Source organism: Notechis scutatus, chromosome 2 (genome assembly GCF_049901735.1).
Source record: "Notechis scutatus isolate UNSWTSFEM ecotype Mainland chromosome 2, rNotScu1.2, whole genome shotgun sequence".
Classification (NCBI taxonomy): Eukaryota; Metazoa; Chordata; class Lepidosauria; order Squamata; family Elapidae; genus Notechis; species Notechis scutatus.
In genome coordinates, this window is record NC_142010.1 from 22,530,986 (window position 1) to 22,550,302 (window position 19,317).

The 19,317-nt window shown below is 42.6% G+C and overlaps 1 protein-coding gene and 1 long non-coding RNA gene across 2 annotated transcripts in view; one reads left to right on the top strand and one right to left on the bottom strand.

Annotated features, from left to right (window-relative positions):
• Positions 1 to 19,317, top strand: part of LOC148131919 (uncharacterized) — a 94,558-nt gene that overhangs the window by 52,367 nt on the left and 22,874 nt on the right. The gene's annotated exons all lie outside the window — the stretch shown is intronic.
• Positions 7,512 to 19,317, bottom strand: part of LOC113422006 (G protein-coupled receptor 22-like) — a 60,323-nt gene continuing 48,517 nt past the window's right edge. The window contains exon 2 of the mRNA XM_087954434.1: positions 7,512 to 10,888. Coding sequence (XP_087810560.1) covers positions 9,532 to 10,824 — 1,293 coding nt within the window. The 5' untranslated portion in view covers positions 10,825 to 10,888 and the 3' untranslated portion in view covers positions 7,512 to 9,531. The remainder of the gene's footprint in view (positions 10,889 to 19,317) is intronic.

The window sequence follows — 19,317 nt, forward strand, 5'->3', positions numbered from 1 at the left end:
CCCTAAAGTCCTGGTTAGAAATGTATCTGGAAAGAAGGGATAGGAAACCTGGTCTTGGTTGGTGAACTTGGGGATATCTATTGGTTGCAGGAGTCAAGATTGAATTTGCTTTCCCTGTCTTGGATGGTCCCTGTCCTTGTCTTTGGGAAATTAAACAGAAGATGGACAGAATAAAGGAATCAAAATGTAATTTAGGACTTTGTAGCTCACCTCCTACACACTTTGTGGAATCTCCAAAGTTCAAAATGATGCAAAGGGAAATATAAGGGAAGATTATTCCCCAATGTAAACATATGGCTATTTTCAGTTGTTTAAAATATTGAATGTTGCCAAACAAGTTTTAATTTAGCCTCAGTGGCACAGTGGTTAGAATGCAGTACTGCAAGCTACTTCTGCTGCCTGCCGGCTGCCTGCAATTTGGCAGATCGAATCTCACCAGGCTCAAGGCCTTCCAACCTTCCGAGGTGGGTAAAATGAGGACCCAAATTGTTGGTAGGAAATATACTGACTCTGTAAACCACTTAGAGAGGGCTGTAAAGCACTATAAAGCGGTATGTACGTGAGTCTAAATGCTAAGTGCTAATTCAGATGCCATAATTAAGACATAGCAGGAGACATGAGAGCAGAGTCAGGGTTTGAAGTGATGGGAGAAGACTTTGCAAAATTATGTAAATTGTGTTTTGGTTCCTGTCAGAGAACCCAAAGCCCAGTTGCTAGGAAAGGTCTGGTTTCACTGGGGGAGAAGGATGAATGAAAGTGACAAATGCAGCAGAACTGGGAAATATAAAAAGTGCCCAAGTTGAATGTCCTTCATTAATGTCAGGATTCTCTCAATGAAGAAAAACAATCAAGGCTATTGCATCTGAAAAGGCTGCCTACGGATACCATTTTAGAATTATGGGAATGAAGAGTTGCAGAAATATAGCTTCTGTTCTTTCCAGAATAAAATATTGGTGGTCTGCTTGCTTCTCTTGTATCTGATTGGAAGCCCATTGAGAAGTTGATTGTCAAAATGTGTGTGAGTGTGTGTGTATGTGTGTGATTAATAGGAAAGGACATTGAGAAACAAACGACTGATTGGAGAAGGTAAATCCCAGGAAAAAAAGACTGGATAAAGATTGACTAACGATTAGGAAAGTATGTGCCCAACATTCTCCAAAAAACATCCAGTCACATTCACAATAGGCTGCCCAAGAGAATGGGTGGGAAAGTGTTGGAAATTTTCATGTACCTTGAAGCTGTGAACTGACACTGTTGGATTGAAGAGGAAGATACACTACAACTGGTAGGAGAAGCATGTCACAGATCCCATCTAGGAGTTTCATTTGGCAGGACCTGGGAAAAGAGATTCTGCTGCAGTGGTGCCTACCCCATGGAATATCATCTCACTGGAACGTAGATTGGCTCCAATCTGGTTTTTTATGAAGGTCCTGAAGAATATTGCTCTGCCGCCATGTTTGGTGGCCCAATAACGGTGAAGAGCTTTTACAATAATTGTGTTGAGTTGAAGTTGAGCTAGTTTGATGTAGTGTGGGAGTGGACAACTATGGCCAAGAATTCTGGGTGTTGGTCCACAGGTCATAAAGTTGTCCTAGTTGCCCACACCTCTTCTAGCACCGGGCTAGAAACTGGAAGACTGGGTCACTGAGACTGAGCAACTGGGTGACTTTGGGTCAATCACCTCATAGGGTTGTCGTTGTGGGCAAAATAGAAGGAGGAAGGAGTATTAGGTATGTTCGCTGCCTTCAGTTATTTATAAAGTAATAAAGATGGAACAGATAGCTGAACTAAATGAACTAAAATGTAAGGATGGATTGTGCTGCTGATCACTGTTATTTTTGTTTTAAAGGTTTAGTATGTTTGTGTGTTGATATAACAAGCTGTGACAATAACCTTGAGAGACAGGAAGAGCCGCAGCCCAGACAACGGTCCATTCAATGAAATCTGAGCTCGAGTCAGAGTTAAGTTGCTTTGATGACATCAACAGCCATACAAATTGAATAAATAAATTAATAAAATGAGAATACAGGTAGTCCTCAACTTACGACCGCAATTGAGCCCAAAATTTGGTAGGCCAGTTTTGCTCCATTTTACGATCTCTCTTGTGCCCCAAGTACAGAATCACTGCACTTGTTAAATTAGTAACACGGTTGCTAAGTGAACCTAGTTTCCCCATTGACTTTGCTTGTCAGGTTTTGCAAAAGGGGACCACGTGACCCCCAGGACATGGCAACCATATTGAGTAGTTGCCAAGCATCTTAATTTTGATGCCATGGCTATGGTGATACTACAATGGTTGTAAATGTGAAAAATGGTCATAAGTCACTTTTTTCAGTGATGTTGTAACTTTGAACAATCACTAAAAGAACTGTTGTAAGCCGAGGATTGTCTGTATAAGGCTGCCACTCAACAGACCTGGGAAATGACGCTGACATAGCACAATGTAACAACATGGGCAGCCTCAGTCATGGTTTCCTAGCAAACTGCATATACTTAGAAGGTGAAAAAGAAATAGCAATGGTTCCATATGGCATCTTGAATAAGTATCATCGGTTGTTCAATGGGCCAATCAGCATTCTGTGTCCATTTGTGGAGCTCAAAGCCAAAAATATGGCAGCTTATAACAATTCCTCTGCACAGTGAAGCTTGAGGTTTTGGAAGGGAGAGTTCAGTGCTTAGAATCCAACTTTATCTATGGTTATTTCGTGATTTATGGTTTTTAATTTTTTTTTTTTTTTACTGAGGATGCTTATCTTGTCTGCTTTGAACCCAGGTTATGGATTGGAAAAGCTGTACCCTGTTCAATTGGGTTGACTGGAATAGCTCACAAGTTCTGTATGGAACTCTGAATTGTTTATGGAGGGACGCTGCCAATTTCTTTTGGTTTAGAAAGCCACATTTCTTTTTTGTACAAATCTGGCAGACAAAGCAAAAGTCATCCATGTTTGAAATCAAACATATAGCTGTAAAAAAAACAACCCAGAATTTCCCTTTAATGAAATAAATTTTAATAAATGCGTTAGTTTGTAAGATCCCCAGTCTGTGCTAGTTTGACTGCAGGGGAAACTTAAAAGTCACATAATAATAATTATTATCCTTTTTAAAAGGGATTGGACAGCCATTTGTCCAGAACTGTATAGGATCTCCTGCTTGAGCAGGAGGGGTTGGACCCCCCCCCCCCCCCAGTCCCTTAGACGTCTTTAACCCCCCTTTTTTTTTTTTTTTTTTTTTTTTTTTTTTTTTTTTTTTTCCTTTCCCCCCTCTTTTTCCTCCTCTTTCTCTTCCCCTCTACACCCCCCAACAAAAAAAAAAAAAAAAAAAAAAAAAATAGAAGACCTCCAAGGTCCCTTCCAACTCTGTTATTCTGTAATTCCTTAAATGCAAAACTGATCCCTGTCTTATGCGCTCTGCTGAAAATTAGCTTCCAGTCATGGGATGTGTTTGAGGGTCGTTTCTTCCGGGGCTCACTAGAGGGCGCCAATGCTTCATTTAGCCTAAGACATTGCCCTAATTTTTCCAAGCTGTCCCTCTGCCTTCAGTTCTCCTACTGAAACAGAGGTAATTGTAGACTCATCAATAATGGAAGGAAGTAGCTTTTGCTGTTGTCATCTTGCCCTTTCATTGGCAAGAACGTGATGGCATTTCTGACTTGCTACACAAGCCAGACATACACACCCCACCTCCCACCTGCTTAGCGCCTCACTAAATTGACACCACAGCCATAGAACATCGCTATTTTAAAATGTTTATTTATCTCGTTGATTAAAGTTTTGGATGTCTGAGTGGGAAGAGTGAAAGGAGGTATTTACAGGAAGGAAAAAACAAAACAAAAACACTGCTTAGACCTGTCCAGGGGGAAAAGTGCCCCCGTGTCCCAGTTTGCAGGGGAATCGTCTTCTGTTTAAAGCATCCTCTGCTGGAAGAATTGTCCAGGCCGAGCCGGATGAAAGAGAAAATCAGAAGAAGGAAATGCGGAGCAAGACCCTTGTAGGTGACCGTCAGCCATTAGCATTTGCACATCTTATTCAAAGCAGGGCCTTGTGATGAATTCTGTTTCCGAAATCACCCCTCTGGGAATGTCACTGTTGCTTTCATCCAAAAGGCGTATTCTATATGTTCATCCCACATGCTGCCAATGCTGTGAAAGGAGGGAGTTGGCCCACGTAACCAAGAGACTTACACATAACTCTCTTCCCAATGACCACAGAAACCCTGGAAGGCAGTTCATCTCAACCATCTTCCATTGACTCCATACAGGTAGTCCTCAACTTATGACTGAACCTGGAATTACACTTATAAGAAGATATGCTGGTCATTGAGTAGGTCATCATGGGATGTGACCGATTTTTATTTATTTATTTGCAAGGGTTATTAAACAAACAGGGTTGTGAAATACATTGTCCACAATGGAAGGTTTTTTTTTTTGTTGGAAACTGGAAGAAAATGCCCGTTTCCAGCAAAAGTGTCATAAAATATTGACAATGCTGCAAATGGCAATAAATGCTATCTGGTTGCCGAGCATCAAAAACGCAACCAGCCATTGGCACTTCGTATCTGGCTCATAAGTATCCTTTTGGGGGTCCATCATAATTTTTAACATTTGATGATCAACCGGTTGTAAATCAAGGGCTACCAGCTCACCTGAGCAAAATGGTGTCCCCTCTTCTTGTTCCACCAGTTCTGTCTCTTTACCCGTTTTCTAGTCAAATGAAGCTCTACTTTCTTCCTTGCCAAGCCCTGGGAATCTTTTGGCCTGTTGTCTCTGCCTTCCCTAAATGATGAATACCTGAGTATGCGCAGGCACTCCCCCGCTACTCACGCTCGCCCACCGCTTCTGCGGCCCGGTTCTGAACGGTTCACGGTCCAATAGTGGGGACTTTTGCTCTAGATAATCTTATAAAAGGCAAATAAGAAGGGAGGGAACGTATAGTATGGAGAAGGTGAATAAGAGGGTAATTGTTATTATCGTAATACCACTTTACCCCACAAAGATGAATGGTGGATGATTCAAACTATTGGGAAAATAATAGTTTTAATTACACCTAAGCTAATGAAAGTGTGAGATTTGTTGCCTCCTGCTGTAGAGATGGCTAACGTAAAGGGCTTTAGGAGATGTAATTCAGCTGTTGGTGCCTATGAGCTCTAATGACTGTTTATCAAAGAGACAGCAAGACACCTCTGGATACCTACGTTGCTAAACGTAGAACAGTTATTGTTGCCCTTTGGGCTTCACCAAGACCTGCTGGCCACGGTGAGAAACAGAATGCAGCAGCCCCAGACTTTGGTCTGACCTCAGCAGGGCTCTGCTTATGATTTCCTTCTCCTTCCCATCGCCATCTCTGCACTTCCAGGGATGAATTGAGCAGGGGAATTGGACTCTGGCTCAGGCGGCTCCCAGAACTGCAAGAGTGGTTATTTCTGCTGCAGTTGTGCTCAGAACTGGTTGTCAAAGTGGTGAAGGCATCAAGATAGAAACCAGGAGACCAGGAATTAGAGGCAAAGTCAGCTGGGTGACCTTGGGCCAGTCACTTGCTCTTAGCTCTACGAAGAAGGCAAGGACAAATATTTCCAAGAATATTGCTAATAAAACTGCATGCATGTGTCCAAACAGTTGCCAGGAGTCAAAACTAACTCAAGGACTTGCTCACACACACACCTCCCTTTTGGAAGGTCTCTGAGGTCTTCCCCCAAAGCTTTAGAGATGGTGTGTGTATCTGGGGGCACTAGGGACCCATCTTGGCCTTAAGAGGACTGAATAACCACCTGACATCTGTCTTTGAAGAGGCTGAATCCATGTGCCAGTCAAATGCCTCAGAGGAATGGAACATAAGGTCACTCAGATGCAGAAAGTGCACATCTCCAAATTACCACCCCTGTTCCCACTTTCTTTCTTTAAACAAGAAACTTTTGCAAACCTATTTGAAACTTCATAATGAGCAATCCAAAGCAACACGGACTAATAATCTGCACAGACTAAAAACCAGGTGGTTAAGGAGAAAAAGCCCACCTGAGGAGATGTGAAATGTCTCACAAGCTATTTCTAGGACATTAATTTGAAGGACTGAAGACCGAGATTGTTAGAACTAAAAGGAAGAAATATAAAATGGGTTTATTTAAGCAAAAGTTAAAATAGATACGTTATCTCTGGTAACCCCTTAATAGATTTTTGATGATATCAGCACCGAAAAGGTGAGGATTGTATTTGTTTATAAATAAGAGATGGGATATGGGAGGAAGAGATCATTTGTTGCCATTTAAAAGGTGATAATTTACTAAAATTGTATATTTTCATGAAGGGGAAAGTCACTTAGATTAGAATAATAATAGAGTTGGAAGGGACCTTGGAGGTCTTCTAGCCCAACCCCCTGCTTAGGCAGGAAACCCTTCTTCAAATATTACTTTCTTTACTACATTCCTATTTTTCTTTTCTGATTTTTTTCTCCTCCCTCTTCTGCGCCTTCTATTGTTTCTTTTTATTCTTTCATGTTTTGAGCCTGTATTAGTTTTTATTGCAAATTGTAATCTTTAATAAAATTACTATATACACTGTAAAAACAAAAAAAACCTGTATTTTAGAATGTTTCACAAAGATGATATTTTCAGTGAAGATTTAAGAGAGGGGAGGAAAATAGAAGCCTACAAAATGAAAAGGCATCAAGTTAAATCTTCAGACTTTGAAAAGCTTTGCATCACCTTTGAAAGATTCAAGGATTTATTTTTCTCTGGTGGAAAGGAATAAATGGGGTCATCCACCATGCTTGGCCTGCTTATACACAAAGGGAGCTCAGAGAGGATTTCATCTATCAGTGGAACATGGCAGAAAAGTCGAGGGGTGAGAGGGCTTGATAATTGTTTCTGCTGTTTTCTTCTTGCGCAACTCTCTCTGAGCGATTGTTAAAACAATCCATGATCACCAAACTGATTATGTCCTATCAGGATAAATCGATACATTTCAACTTTATCCAAAGTGGCAGCAACTAATTCACAAGGCAGCATCTGGTTCTTTCTCCAGAAGTCCCTTTGGTTTGGACAAATTTCAAAGATTTAATTTATCAACTGCAGTCATGTGACTTTTCAGTTTCCAGAATATGACAATTATAGACACACACACACACAGACAGACAGACAGACAGACAAGCACTGCATCATCTTCAAACTCTTGATAGCAGAAATACAGATGCATTGAAAGGTAGGACATCATAAGTAGTTGTCTCCAAAATGGAATATTGCAATTTGCTTTATGTGGGGCCGCTTGTTGTGAAGATAATTTGGAAATCTCTGTTAGCAATAAGGTGGCTGCCACGTTGGGACCAGAGCAACTGACTATCAGTTCGTTACTACGCTTAATGATAATTCACTGAATTGTGTGAGGTAGGGCCTTCTCCGCAAATCCAATTAACAGAGTTCCTTCTACCTGGTTTCTGTTAGCCTACTCAGCAACCTGTTTATAACCCCGGAAGCAGTTTCTGTAGTTCACAACAATTTCCTTTAGACTTCTCTGAAGTATAACATAGAACAGTGTTTTTCAAACTTGGCAGCTTTAAGATGTGTGGACTTCCATTCCCAGAATCCTGCAGCAAGCCATGCTTGAAAAACACCTGACAGAGAATCTTCCAACTTTCCATTGTGTTTGCCACATTGTGAAGCTTTGCCCTGAAAAGCGGCTTATAAACATTTTCAATAAATAATTATTTCTGACATCATCTTTGTCAGATGCATAAATCCGGTGTGTCTACTGGGAGACATTTGTAAGGAGATGGACTTCTACTAGTGAATATGTATGTCCCTGTGGATGATTGCAAAAGTCTGCAGTGCTTTTCAGACATAGTAGAACGACAGCTCTGAATATTTCTACCTGAAGGACGCCAAAGGAAAGGAAGACTCATCTAGAGAATATTAAGCTCAAACCAAGAGAACTGTCCTAAGCACCCACTGACCCATCATGACAGGAAACTCTCGTTTCTACCATCACTGGTTCTTAAAAGAGGTTCTAGGAGCTCTTCTGAAGGATGACTTTGGAAGAACAGAATTGTCAACTTATTATTACTTACTATGGAGCATTTCCGGTTACTTGTTCAGACCATTCTTTTATTTTCCTACTCCTATCCCAGTAGGCTATCTTCATGTAGATGAAGTACCTATCACTTGGGCTCCCTGGCAAGGCTGAGATTTTGGAAGAAAAAAAAAAAGTCTGTCAATTCCCATCCTAGGTAGTCACAGACATAGAATAATAGAGTTGGAAGGGACCTTGGAGGTAATCTAGTCCAACCCCCTGCTCCATCAGGAGGGTCTATTCCAAATATTAGCCTCTACCTAGGATTGAATCACACCTTGCTGACTGTGAGGCAAGAGCTCCTATGTCTCCCCAGAAGAAAGACTCTAGGTTCTGGGTGAGAATTACTCCTTATGGCTGTAGTCTAAATCTACTGAGTGTTTGAGGAAGCCCACACGAAAGTGGCAATGAAGGATGGGCCTCCTTTGGAGAAAGCTACCTTTTTTCCTCTGAGGAAGTTCTGTGGGTACTCCAATTCTCTTCTTATTCAGCTGAAATCTAAATATTGCAAAATCATTGGACTGGATCCAATGTTATGATCTTTTTTTTTGGTGACAGTCATTAAGTGAACAAGGCAGCCATTAAGTGAACCCATTATTCACTAGGGGATGCTTTTTGTTGGAAACTTGAAGTAAATGTGGGTTTTTGACAAAAACGTCATAAATTATGGTCACATGACAGGTACCGCAAACAGCCATAAATGCAGACCAGGTGCAGTCATGTGACCAGAGGATAGCAGAACTTGGAAATTGGGTCGTAGGTACCTTTTGGGGGAATCTGCTGAAATTGTAACCAGTTGCTAAATGACTGGTGTTAAGTTAAGGATTACCTGTAAGGCAAGAGATCTCTAAAAAAATAAGGCTATCCCAGCCTTTCCAAACCTGCCTTTCTAACAGTTTCTTGACCGTCTCTAAGATGGAGAGCTTATTTTAGCCATCCTGGACTTACTCCAGCATCGCAACGGTCTTTTGCTGACTCACTTAGCTTTGACTAAACTTAATGCCTTTCCCCGACACTTGTAATACTCATCTGCTTGTTACAACTCTTAGGCATTATCTAAGTAATTAAATAGTTGTTGTAATTCTAGTGGTCTTAGTGCAGCCACAGGCCAATGTCAAGAGAAGGCTTAAGCCTTCATATTTTACCTCAGATAGGTAGGAGGTTTTGCCATTGGCTAAGTGGAGGCTTTGTGAGGAGTCAATATCAGACCCTAGATGGAAATGGTTATTTCTACAAGGTGTTAATGGTTGCCTCTCTCTCTGCTCGCTGCAATACTGCTCACCTCCACATTGCACCTTTGGTCAGAGGGTTAGCACCAAGCTGTAGTTTCTGGTGATTTTAGTAAGGGTCCTATATCTGCCTCTCATTTTTCATTGGTTTCAATGTTTGGCACTCACCAGATTAGCTATGCAGTGGATTGCTACAACCCATCCCAGCTTTCTTGGCACCTAGTCTGAAATGCACCCTTGCCTTACCCCTTACTCTTTTGTGGCCTCCGTCAGGCAGTGCTCAGCCCCGTCACTACCTCGTGGCCGCCCCTTGCACCCTTTCCGTGGTGGCTCCACCCAGGAATTGTGGATGATTGTGCCCCCAGGTGCGGGATCGACTTGCAGCGCTGACACCACTCGTTTTTTCAGCTTGCTGCGGAGTACGTTGCGCAGTTTCTGGCGGGTAAAGGCATAAAGGAGTGGGTGGAAGATGGTTGTACCGTAGGCCATGGCCAGGAAGCAGATGCGCAGCTTGCCCAGCAAGGGGCTAGGCCCGAGGCAGAGAATGAGCAGGTTGACAATGGACAGAGGTGCCCAGCACAACAGGAACGTTGAGATTATGAGGAGGGACATGCGGAAAACACGCCTCTGGCGCTCCCTCCGGTCACGGTGGCGCTTCACCGCCCGACGCAGTGCGATGATCACAGAGACAGAAGCCTGTACACCCATCGGGGGTGGAGCTTGGAGCGTGGGCATTGGCTGGGACAGCCTCTTGGCTTCTCCTGCACTGATCATGCTGCTGCTGCTACTCAGCTCTACTGCTTTCCGCCGCTTCCTCTTTTTCGTCTTGCGACGCTGGCTGCGCTTAAAGGTGCTGCCAATGCTGATGTTGAGAGCTTGCAGGATCTTAGCATAGGTCACCAGCATGACCGCCATGGCTGCAAAGAAAGTGGGGATCTGGATGGCAAGATGGTAGGAGGTGCCGAGCTCAGCGTGGAACTCTTCCGGGCCCACACACAGCACAGTACGGTTTTGCCACACGCTGGCGTGTCCAAACTCGCCCTCGAGGAAGGGTATAAAAAATACAGTCAGGGATAGCACCCAGACGCCAGCCAGGAGTAGAATTGCACGGGCTGGAGTGAGCACACGCTGTGCGGGGCGAACTGAAATGTCGTAACGGTCCAAGCTGATCACCAAAACGTTGGTGGCTGTTGCGACGCTGCTGAAGGTGATGCAGGCCTCGTGGAAGCAGCAGAAGAGGGTGGCAGCGCGATCGGGCGGCACCAATATGACCACCATGGTGAGAGGTGCACACACCACACAGATGAGCACATCTAGTACGTGCAAGTTCATGGTCACCATGTTGCTGACCGAGTCAACCAGGCCAGCTTGCAGGCAGTAGAGAACCAATACTGTGAGGTTGCTGCTGACCCCTAGAACGATTTCCAACATTAGGAAGCCTGTCAGGGACACCTGGAAGCCCAGTGGGTAGGGCAGGGACCAACTGGGGTCGGGGGTTACCCCGTCTGTTGTCAGGATGGTGTCAAACATGGGGCTCTCCATGGTTGAAAGAGGCAGAAGCACGTGGGCATAGTCCTTGGGCTGAGCTGAGCGTTACAGACCTTACCTGTGTGGAGAGAGAGAGAGAGACTATCAACTATCATAAAGGTAGCAACATTTATTTTTCCAACAGCACACTAATCCCACAAACCTGCCCTGAAAATATCATCTCAAAACATCACAAGGAGGCCAGGTTCAGGCAAGATTTTATTCCTGGTTGTGGTATCGATTCATTTTCTGGGTTCCTAGGATACATGAAGCCACAAGATGGATTGGGTTTGCACAGTGTACTCAATAATGGAAGAAGCAGCATACACCCAATATGAAAACTAATGAAGCTTAGCGTGTTGTACACATGTCGTTGCTAAGGCCTTAACAGCCTGCTTCGGTTTCTTGTGCAAATCAAACCAATTAATCCTGCAGAAAGGTGAATTTTTTTTTAAAAAAAATGAAAGATTTCAGCACCATCATTTGAAAAGAAGATGCAATCTGCGTGTGTATTTTTCACTGCACGTGAATGCCTTTTCTGTGGAAGAAGACTTACAGGATCAAGCATTTGGAAGTTTCTCTATAATTCAGGATCGCCTGAGCTCCCTTTTCAAGGAAGAGCTCATCACCCATTTTCCTTAGCAAGAGTTCACCTATGTCTCAAAGGTGCTTTTTCCCCCCTCAGGAGGCAACTGGACTTTCTTATTCTTTCTTCTTCAGCTCCGACTGGATGGTGGGGAATGGAAGGATTTATATTCCTTGCAGACAGCTGTAGGAACCATTAGCACTACTCAGCTGACCCTGAGGACACAGATAAAACCTCCAAGTGCTTCAACGACCCTCTAAAACAAGGGTCTTCAAATATGGCAAGTTTAAGACTTGTGGACTTCAACTCCCAGATTTCCTGAGCTAACATGACTGGAGGAGGAATTCTGGGAGTTGAAGTTCACAAGTCTTAAAGCTGTCAAGTTTGAAAACCTCTGCTCTGTAGGATGCAACCTGTCAGAGCAGAAGAAGCTTCTTGGATGAGAAGTGAAATGTCTTCAAAAGAAAAGTCCAGTTGCCTCCTGAGGGGAAAAAAAAACACCTTTGGAACAACCATGACCTGGATGACTGAGAATCTCTACAGACTTTAAGACTTCACCTACTTTTACTAAACACATAAACATATACAGAAAAATGCTTATAATTGGAAAACAATTGGAAAACACATTATTTATATATACTCACAAAGACTTGAAACTGTCTATCATCCATGCTTTTTTGCTGAGTCAGCCAGCAAAATCTAAAACCCTAAACTGGACATACATCCTTTCACCTACAAACAATTTAAACTCACCCACCCAGAGTTTTCTGTATACTGTACCTGGATCCATTTGAACCTGCACTGACTGTAGAGTCTCTAAGTGGATTTTTAACTGAAATCCACACTTTGCAGGATTCTTCTCAGAAAATAAATCCTCCAAGTGTATCTTCAAAGGGGTTCAGGATCATAAGGGGAAAGGGAAGCAGCAGAAAAGTCTCTAAAAGTAGTAAGAATGAGAGGTCCTTGGTGCCCTCTGAGCTTGGTTGTTTTCTTGCAGACGTTTCATTAGCCAAACTAGGTAACATCATCAGTGCTGGTAGGAAGTGGGATTTGCTCTCAGTTTATTATAGTGTGTAGTGGCTTGCCCTGTCCGTGTTGGTTGGAGTAGTCATTGGTAGGATATTTTTGGGGTTGAGTTGTTAATTTATTTGGCAGTTCCTTGGTAACTGGTAGGAGTATCCTTGTAAGTGATCCTTCTGTCCCAAATTACAGCATCAAATTGTTGTGGCCCAAACCTGGCTCACTTAGAGCAACCAAACCACTTCGAAGATACAGTGTAAATTTATGAAAGAAAGTACAGGTAGTCCTCAACTTATAACCACAGTTGAGCCCAAAACTTTTGTTTTCTAAGGAAGACAATTGCTTAATGAGTTTTGCCCCATTTGCCCCATTTGCCCCTTTCTTGCCACCGCTGTTAAATGAATCACTGAAGTTGGTAGCATGGCTGTTAAGTGAATCTGAATTCCCCATTGACTTTGCATGCCAGGAGGTCACAAAAGGAGATCCCGGGACGGGACTCTGCAACCGTCATAAATACGAGTCAGTTGCCCAGTGCCTGAATTTTGCTCACGTGACCATTGGGGATGCTGCAAGTGTGAAAAATAGTCATGTCATATTTTTAGTATCCTTGAAACTTTGAACGGTCACTAAATGAACTGTTATAAGTCAAGGACTACCTGTAGCTTGATGACTGGAGGAGCGTAAGCCTAGTAAAAGAGATACACAGAGGCAAAGCAACTCACTGATTAAATAAAAGCCTGTTGAACCCAGGTCTCCTACGCAAAGCTGATGTTCTGACAACTAGCCACTTATTAATTCTCCCTTGCAGCCCTCCCTCAACTTCTAAAAAGATTCGGAAGGTTCGGTATTGGTAGATATAAAAAGAAACCCACCTAAACCTCAACTCTTTGTACTAGTGGTGGGATTCAAATAATTTAACAAAACATTTCTCTGCCCTAACGATTTCTTCCAACAACCAGTTCACCAAACTGCTCAGAAAGTTAACAACCGGTTCTCCCAAAGTGGTGCGAACTGGGCTGAATCCCACCACTGAGTTTGTGCCCTTCATCCAAGGTGGCCTTTTATCACAAAATACTCAGCGTACCGAAAAGTCACATGCCGAACTTCCTCCGACCGAATGGTCACAAAAACGAACTGTTATAAATCGAGGACTATCTGTATACAAGGACAGTGTACCCTGAATTCCCAGCAAAGTATTGGCATCTCTCTCAACCGTTCTAAGCAAAAGCAGAACCAAAGCTTTGGTTTGCCTCTGGCCTCTCCGTTTGCCAAGACAAGAAGATGAAGGAAAAGGCCGACACCCATGTAAATTCTGCTGGAATATTTTTGACAAACCCGTTTGGGTAACCTTATTATTTATCCTTTCCTCCTAAGTCAGTATTTATTGCAATGACAAAATCCTGTCCTTGACAAAGAGAGAGAAAGAGAAAGAGCAACACTTATTCTTAAGTAATCCAAGTGGTTGAAAAACTTGAGATCCTCATTGAACTTAATTAATATTAACACTACTAATTTATTATTACTGAACCTTATTAAAGGTCAGCATGGCAGCTACACAAGTTTTATTTATTTATTCCACCCCTGAGGCCAGATGCAAGCAAGATATTGAATAAAGGAAGTATTACATCCTTCTCTACGTATATCTATTTAGAGGAGAAAAAGAATGAGTGTGAAGGAGTCTAACAATAATTAAGAACATAATTACTAAAATAAATCAAAATAAAATACTGTTATAAGAAGTTCCGATCCTTAGCAAGGGTATCTTACAAATGGTGGCATAGGACTCAGTGACTTGAAAGGCTATTTTCAAGTTCTTGTCTGAAAAAAGTAGCATTACATAGAAATCACACTCCTTATTTGGACATTTCCTCAAGAAACGACATATAAGGGTATGGCAGCTATACATGTAATCCTCAACTTACAACCATTCTTTTAGTAGCCGAGGTTACAGTGGTACTGGAAAAAGTGACTTACAACCATTCCTCCCATGTACAACTGTCAGAGCATCCCCTACAATCATGTGATCAAAATTCAGGCCCTCAACAACCAGCATCTACTTACAATGGTAGCAGCATCCCAAGGTCATTTGATCGCCATTTGAGGCAGATGACAGATAATCAGAGTTGGAAGGGACCTTGTAGGTCATCTAGTCCAACCACCCGCCCAAGCGGGAAACCCTACACCATTTCTGACAAATGGCAGTCCAATCTCTTCTTGAAGAGTCTCAAGTGAGGCTTTCCCAACCAGTTTCCGACAAGCAAAGCCAATGAGGGGAAGAAGTGTGATTCGCTTTAACAACCGCACAGTTGACTCAACAACTGCAGTGATTCACTTAACAACCATGGCAAAAAAAAGGGTGTAAAATGAAGTGTGCCTCATTTAGCAACAGCAATAGCACTTAAGACTTATATACCGCTTCACAGTGCTTTTACAGCTCTCTCTAAGCAATTTACAGAGTCAGCCTATTGCCTCCAACAACCTGAGTCCTCATTTTACCCACCTCAGAAGGATGGAAGGCTGAGTCAACCTTGAGCCAGTGGGAATCGAACTGCTGGCAGCTGGCAGGTAGCAGAAGTAGCCTGTAGTACTGCACTCTAACCACTGCTCCACTGCAGCTCTCATTTAACAACTGCCTTGCTTAGTGATGGAAATTCTGGTCTGAATTGTAGTCACCTGCACTGTATTTGAGATATGGCCAGTGAATATAAACCATTTAGTGTACTGAGCCACTGGGCCCTGGCTGATTTCTCCACCTATAGCCACTTCTGGATCAATTCAGCTTGCTGTGTGAATCTTTTCTTACAAGGACAAATTCAACCATTCACATGCATGGGAACATATCACAGGTTTGGTAGTGAACGCAGGCTTACATGTGCATGGAGGGGAAACCTTTTAGCAGCCACAATAAGGTCCTCTTAAATGGGGGGTCAGGAGTAGAGGATCAAAACACCTCCAAGACTCCTTCACCCTCTCCCTCTTGGTTTTCAAATGCACTGCCTGTACATATTCAGCAATTATGCCTTCAGTGACCATGAAAGTCTAGATTTTTAGGAATTGAAATTCCACACACACCCAGGTGCGCGCGCACACACACACACACACACAAACCTCAATAAACTCTGAAGTGACACTTTGGAGGAAGAAGTGAGAGACAGAAAAACACGTAGCCTGCAGGGAAGCAAGAGGATGTGTGGATTTAGAAAGTGTTTGGCTACAAGTCGGGAAAATAAAATCTGTCCATTGTGTGGAATGTGTCTGTGTCTGTGAGAGAGAAAAGGGGGAAATTATTTCATAAGAGACTAGCAATGATAATTCAATGTGGGCAGAAAACCCATTCCTGGGCTGGCCCCCATAAATCAGGAAGTGCAAAGAAGACTCAATTAACCAGCAGTTTCAGAGCCAAGGGGATTTATTTTAAACCCCCGTTCCTTGATCTTTCTACAGCACAGGAATACAAGACTTCATGAATTTTTAAACTATTTTTTTTTAATCACCAAGAGAGAAGTAAGATGATAAATTCGAATGAAAGAGATTTGTGTTTTGTATTTCACCCCATTTTATGATTTCTTGAGGAAAGATTTTTTTTAAAGTAAAATAGATGCTTATTGTTGTTTTTTTTAAAAGAAACTCCCGAGGCTACAATTATGGTAATATAATGATTAATGGGGGTTGAAAGAACTAGATAGGAACATAGCAGACTTGGGCATTTTACAGCCCCCTTTGGCTGTCCAAGTCCAGTCTACGTGAGATCAATTGGAAATTACAAATCGTATATACATAAGTGTATGCCACGCACACAATGCAACTGCACTGCTTTTATTTTGAAGGCGACTGCTTTTTTAAAATTTATTTATGTATGTGCCTCTGTGCAGGTCTGTACATCTTCACAGCCCTATTGGTTCGGCCCTCTACAACAGTCCCAGTTTCTCACGTGGCCTCTTGGAAAAAAATAATAATTAAAACAATTAATTAAAATTAATTACCCACCCCTGGAATACAGAGTACAGTATGGGGAGCTATAGACCAGGGGTGTGCAACTACGGCCCCTTTGCGACCTGTGGACCTCAACTCCCAGAATTCCCGAGCCAGGTGTGGCTGGCTCAGAAATTCTGGGAGTTGAAGTCCACAGGTCGTAAAGGAGCCATAGTTGCACACCCCTGGTCTATAAACTGTTGTTCCAGTTCCAGTCTATACGAAGAAGAAGGGACGATTTTGGACGTAAATTAAATGGGAGACAGTGGTCTTAACTTTCTCCTTGCATCTTTTTCCTTTGACCAGCCACTTACAATGGGCCAGGCGTATCTGCCCTGCAAATGTACAACCTGAATTCTAGTAAGAGACAAGCTATTTGAAAAGATGGACCTTTGCTGTGGGGGGGTGGGGGGAGAGAAAGGAGCAGGATGACAAGGGAGGTATGAAAAAATTCAGCACGCGGAAAGATCCATCTGCCACGTTTCTGCTAAAAAATCTCCTTCTCCTGAGTGAGCGCAAAGAAGCTGCCATTGTAGTTTAAATACACTATTATTATTTTTTAGCTCTGGCATACTGGCTTGGCTCCTTGAAAAAGGAGACGAAGAGAAGTGGGGGGGGGGTGTTAAAAATACTGTTGATGCAATCTGCCATCTACTTCCAAAAAAAAAAAAAAAACCCTTCAGCATGAAACATTCATACAGATCCTGAATCACAGCTTCTGCGAACATATTGTGTGACTATTGATTAGCGTTACTCCAGAAGTGCGAGGAAAAGAAAGAAGTACAACACAAGGGGAAAAATGAGCACAAACTGAGGGAGATGCCAAACAACACCGACTCCTAGTGATTTTTTTAAGTGAACGTGAGCCAAATCATCCCAATCAACATTATAAACGACTAATAGAGAACCATTAAGGCTAAACACTTCCAACTCAAGAACGAAAACAACAGATGAATCTGTCTTAGAAACCAGACCCAAGATAGCTCACTAGAAAAAGATCTATATTTTAAAAAAAGCAAAATAGCTATCAAGGTCATTCTCTGGTAGAAATAAACATAGGAACAGGTAATTGTTGTAGATGGAAGAAGAAAACTGGCAATGGCCCATCCTGCTTAGTTTTTTTCTATGCCAGGGACTGATTGGAGGGATAAATATAGGTAGTCCTTGATTTACAACCATTCGTTTAGTGATTGTCCGAGTTACAACAGCACTGAAAAAAGGATCATTTTTCACACGGCTGTTGCAGCGTTCTCATGGTCACGTGATCAAAATTCAGATGACTAGCCACTGGCATGCGTTTATGATGGCTGCAGTGTCATGTGATCATCTTTTGCAACAAGCAAAGTCAATGAGGAAGCCAGATTCACTCAACAACCATGTTACCAACCACTGCAGTGATTCATTTAATGACTGTGGCAAGAAAGGTCAGAAAATGGGACAAAACTCCCATTTGTCTTACTTAGCAACAGGTATTTTGGGCTCAGTTCTGGTCGTAAGTTGTGGACTACCTTTAAACAGTTTTGGAATCTAGAGAATATTATGGTCTTTCTTAGCAGAATGGAAAATGGTGAGGTTGCTTCCCACAACCTTCTCTAGCTCTTCAACAGCTTGCCTTTACCTTTGTCCCTTTTTTCTGGTTAACTGGTGCTATTCCATGGGAGCACAGTGATTAGCGTGCAGACAAACTCTGCCCCCAGCCAAGAGTTCGATCCTGACTGGCTCAAGTTTGACTCAGCCTTCCATCCTTTCCAGGTTGCAAAATGAAGACCCGTATTTTGCAGGGGGGGGGGCAATATGCTGACTCTGTAAACCGCTCAGAGTGGATTGTAAAACAGTATGGGCAGGTGTGTAAACGTAAATGCAATTGCTATTCCCAAATTAATGCAGCCTATCTAAGAACGTCTATTTTTATCTATGGATGCCTTGGGCTGCTTCCACAGGGCCCAGAAGCTTTTCCAAGAAATAAAGATTATGCTTGAATGTAGTGCTTTTTGCGACATGCTACTTTCTCCTTTTAAAACAATGTATAAAATAAAAATCAGATGAGACATGGGCAATGAACAGATGGAGGCCCATGTTGGAGATCTGGTTTCTGCACTGACCAACTTTATAGAGATTTTCAGGTTCTTCCTAATGTTACAGGCATTCCTCAACTCACAACAGTTCATTTAAGGACCGTTCAAAGTTACAACGGCATTGGAAAAAAGTGACTTACGACCATTTTTCACACTTATGACCCCAAGCCTCCCCATGGTCATGTGATCAAAATTCAGATGCTTGGCAACAGACTCATATTTATTGATGACGGTTCAAAGGTCCCAGGGTCACATGATCCCCTTTTGTGACCTTCTGACAAGCAAGGTCAATGGGGAAACCAGATTCACTTAACAACCGTGTTACTAACTTAACAACTGCAGGGATTTGCTCAACGAGTGCGGCAAGAAAAGTCGTGGGGCAAAAAAAAAATCACTTAATAAATGTCTCGCTTAGCAACAGAAAGTTTGGGCTCGATTGTGATCATAAGTTGAGGACTAACTGTACTTGGAGAAGACAAGGTGAACTTGGGTCCTTAGCCCTGCAAGCATGCACTTCACTACTGGGGATACTCGCACTACCAAGTGGCTTTCACAACAAAAGCAAGTTGAGAAAGGCTGAACTCATGATGAAGTAGACTGTTGGAGATGCTTTCCCATATCTCTTGCACTGACAGCAATACCACTTAAGACTTATATACCACTTCAGAGTGCTTTTACAGTCCTCTCTAAGCAGTTTAGAGAGTCAGCCTATTTCCCCCAACAATCTGGGTCCTCATTTTACCCACCTCGGAAGGATAGAAGGCTGAGTCAACCTTGAGACCTGTGGGATTCGATCTGCCAAATTGCAAGCAGCCGGCAGTCAGTAGAAGTAGCCTGCAGTGCTGCACTCTAACC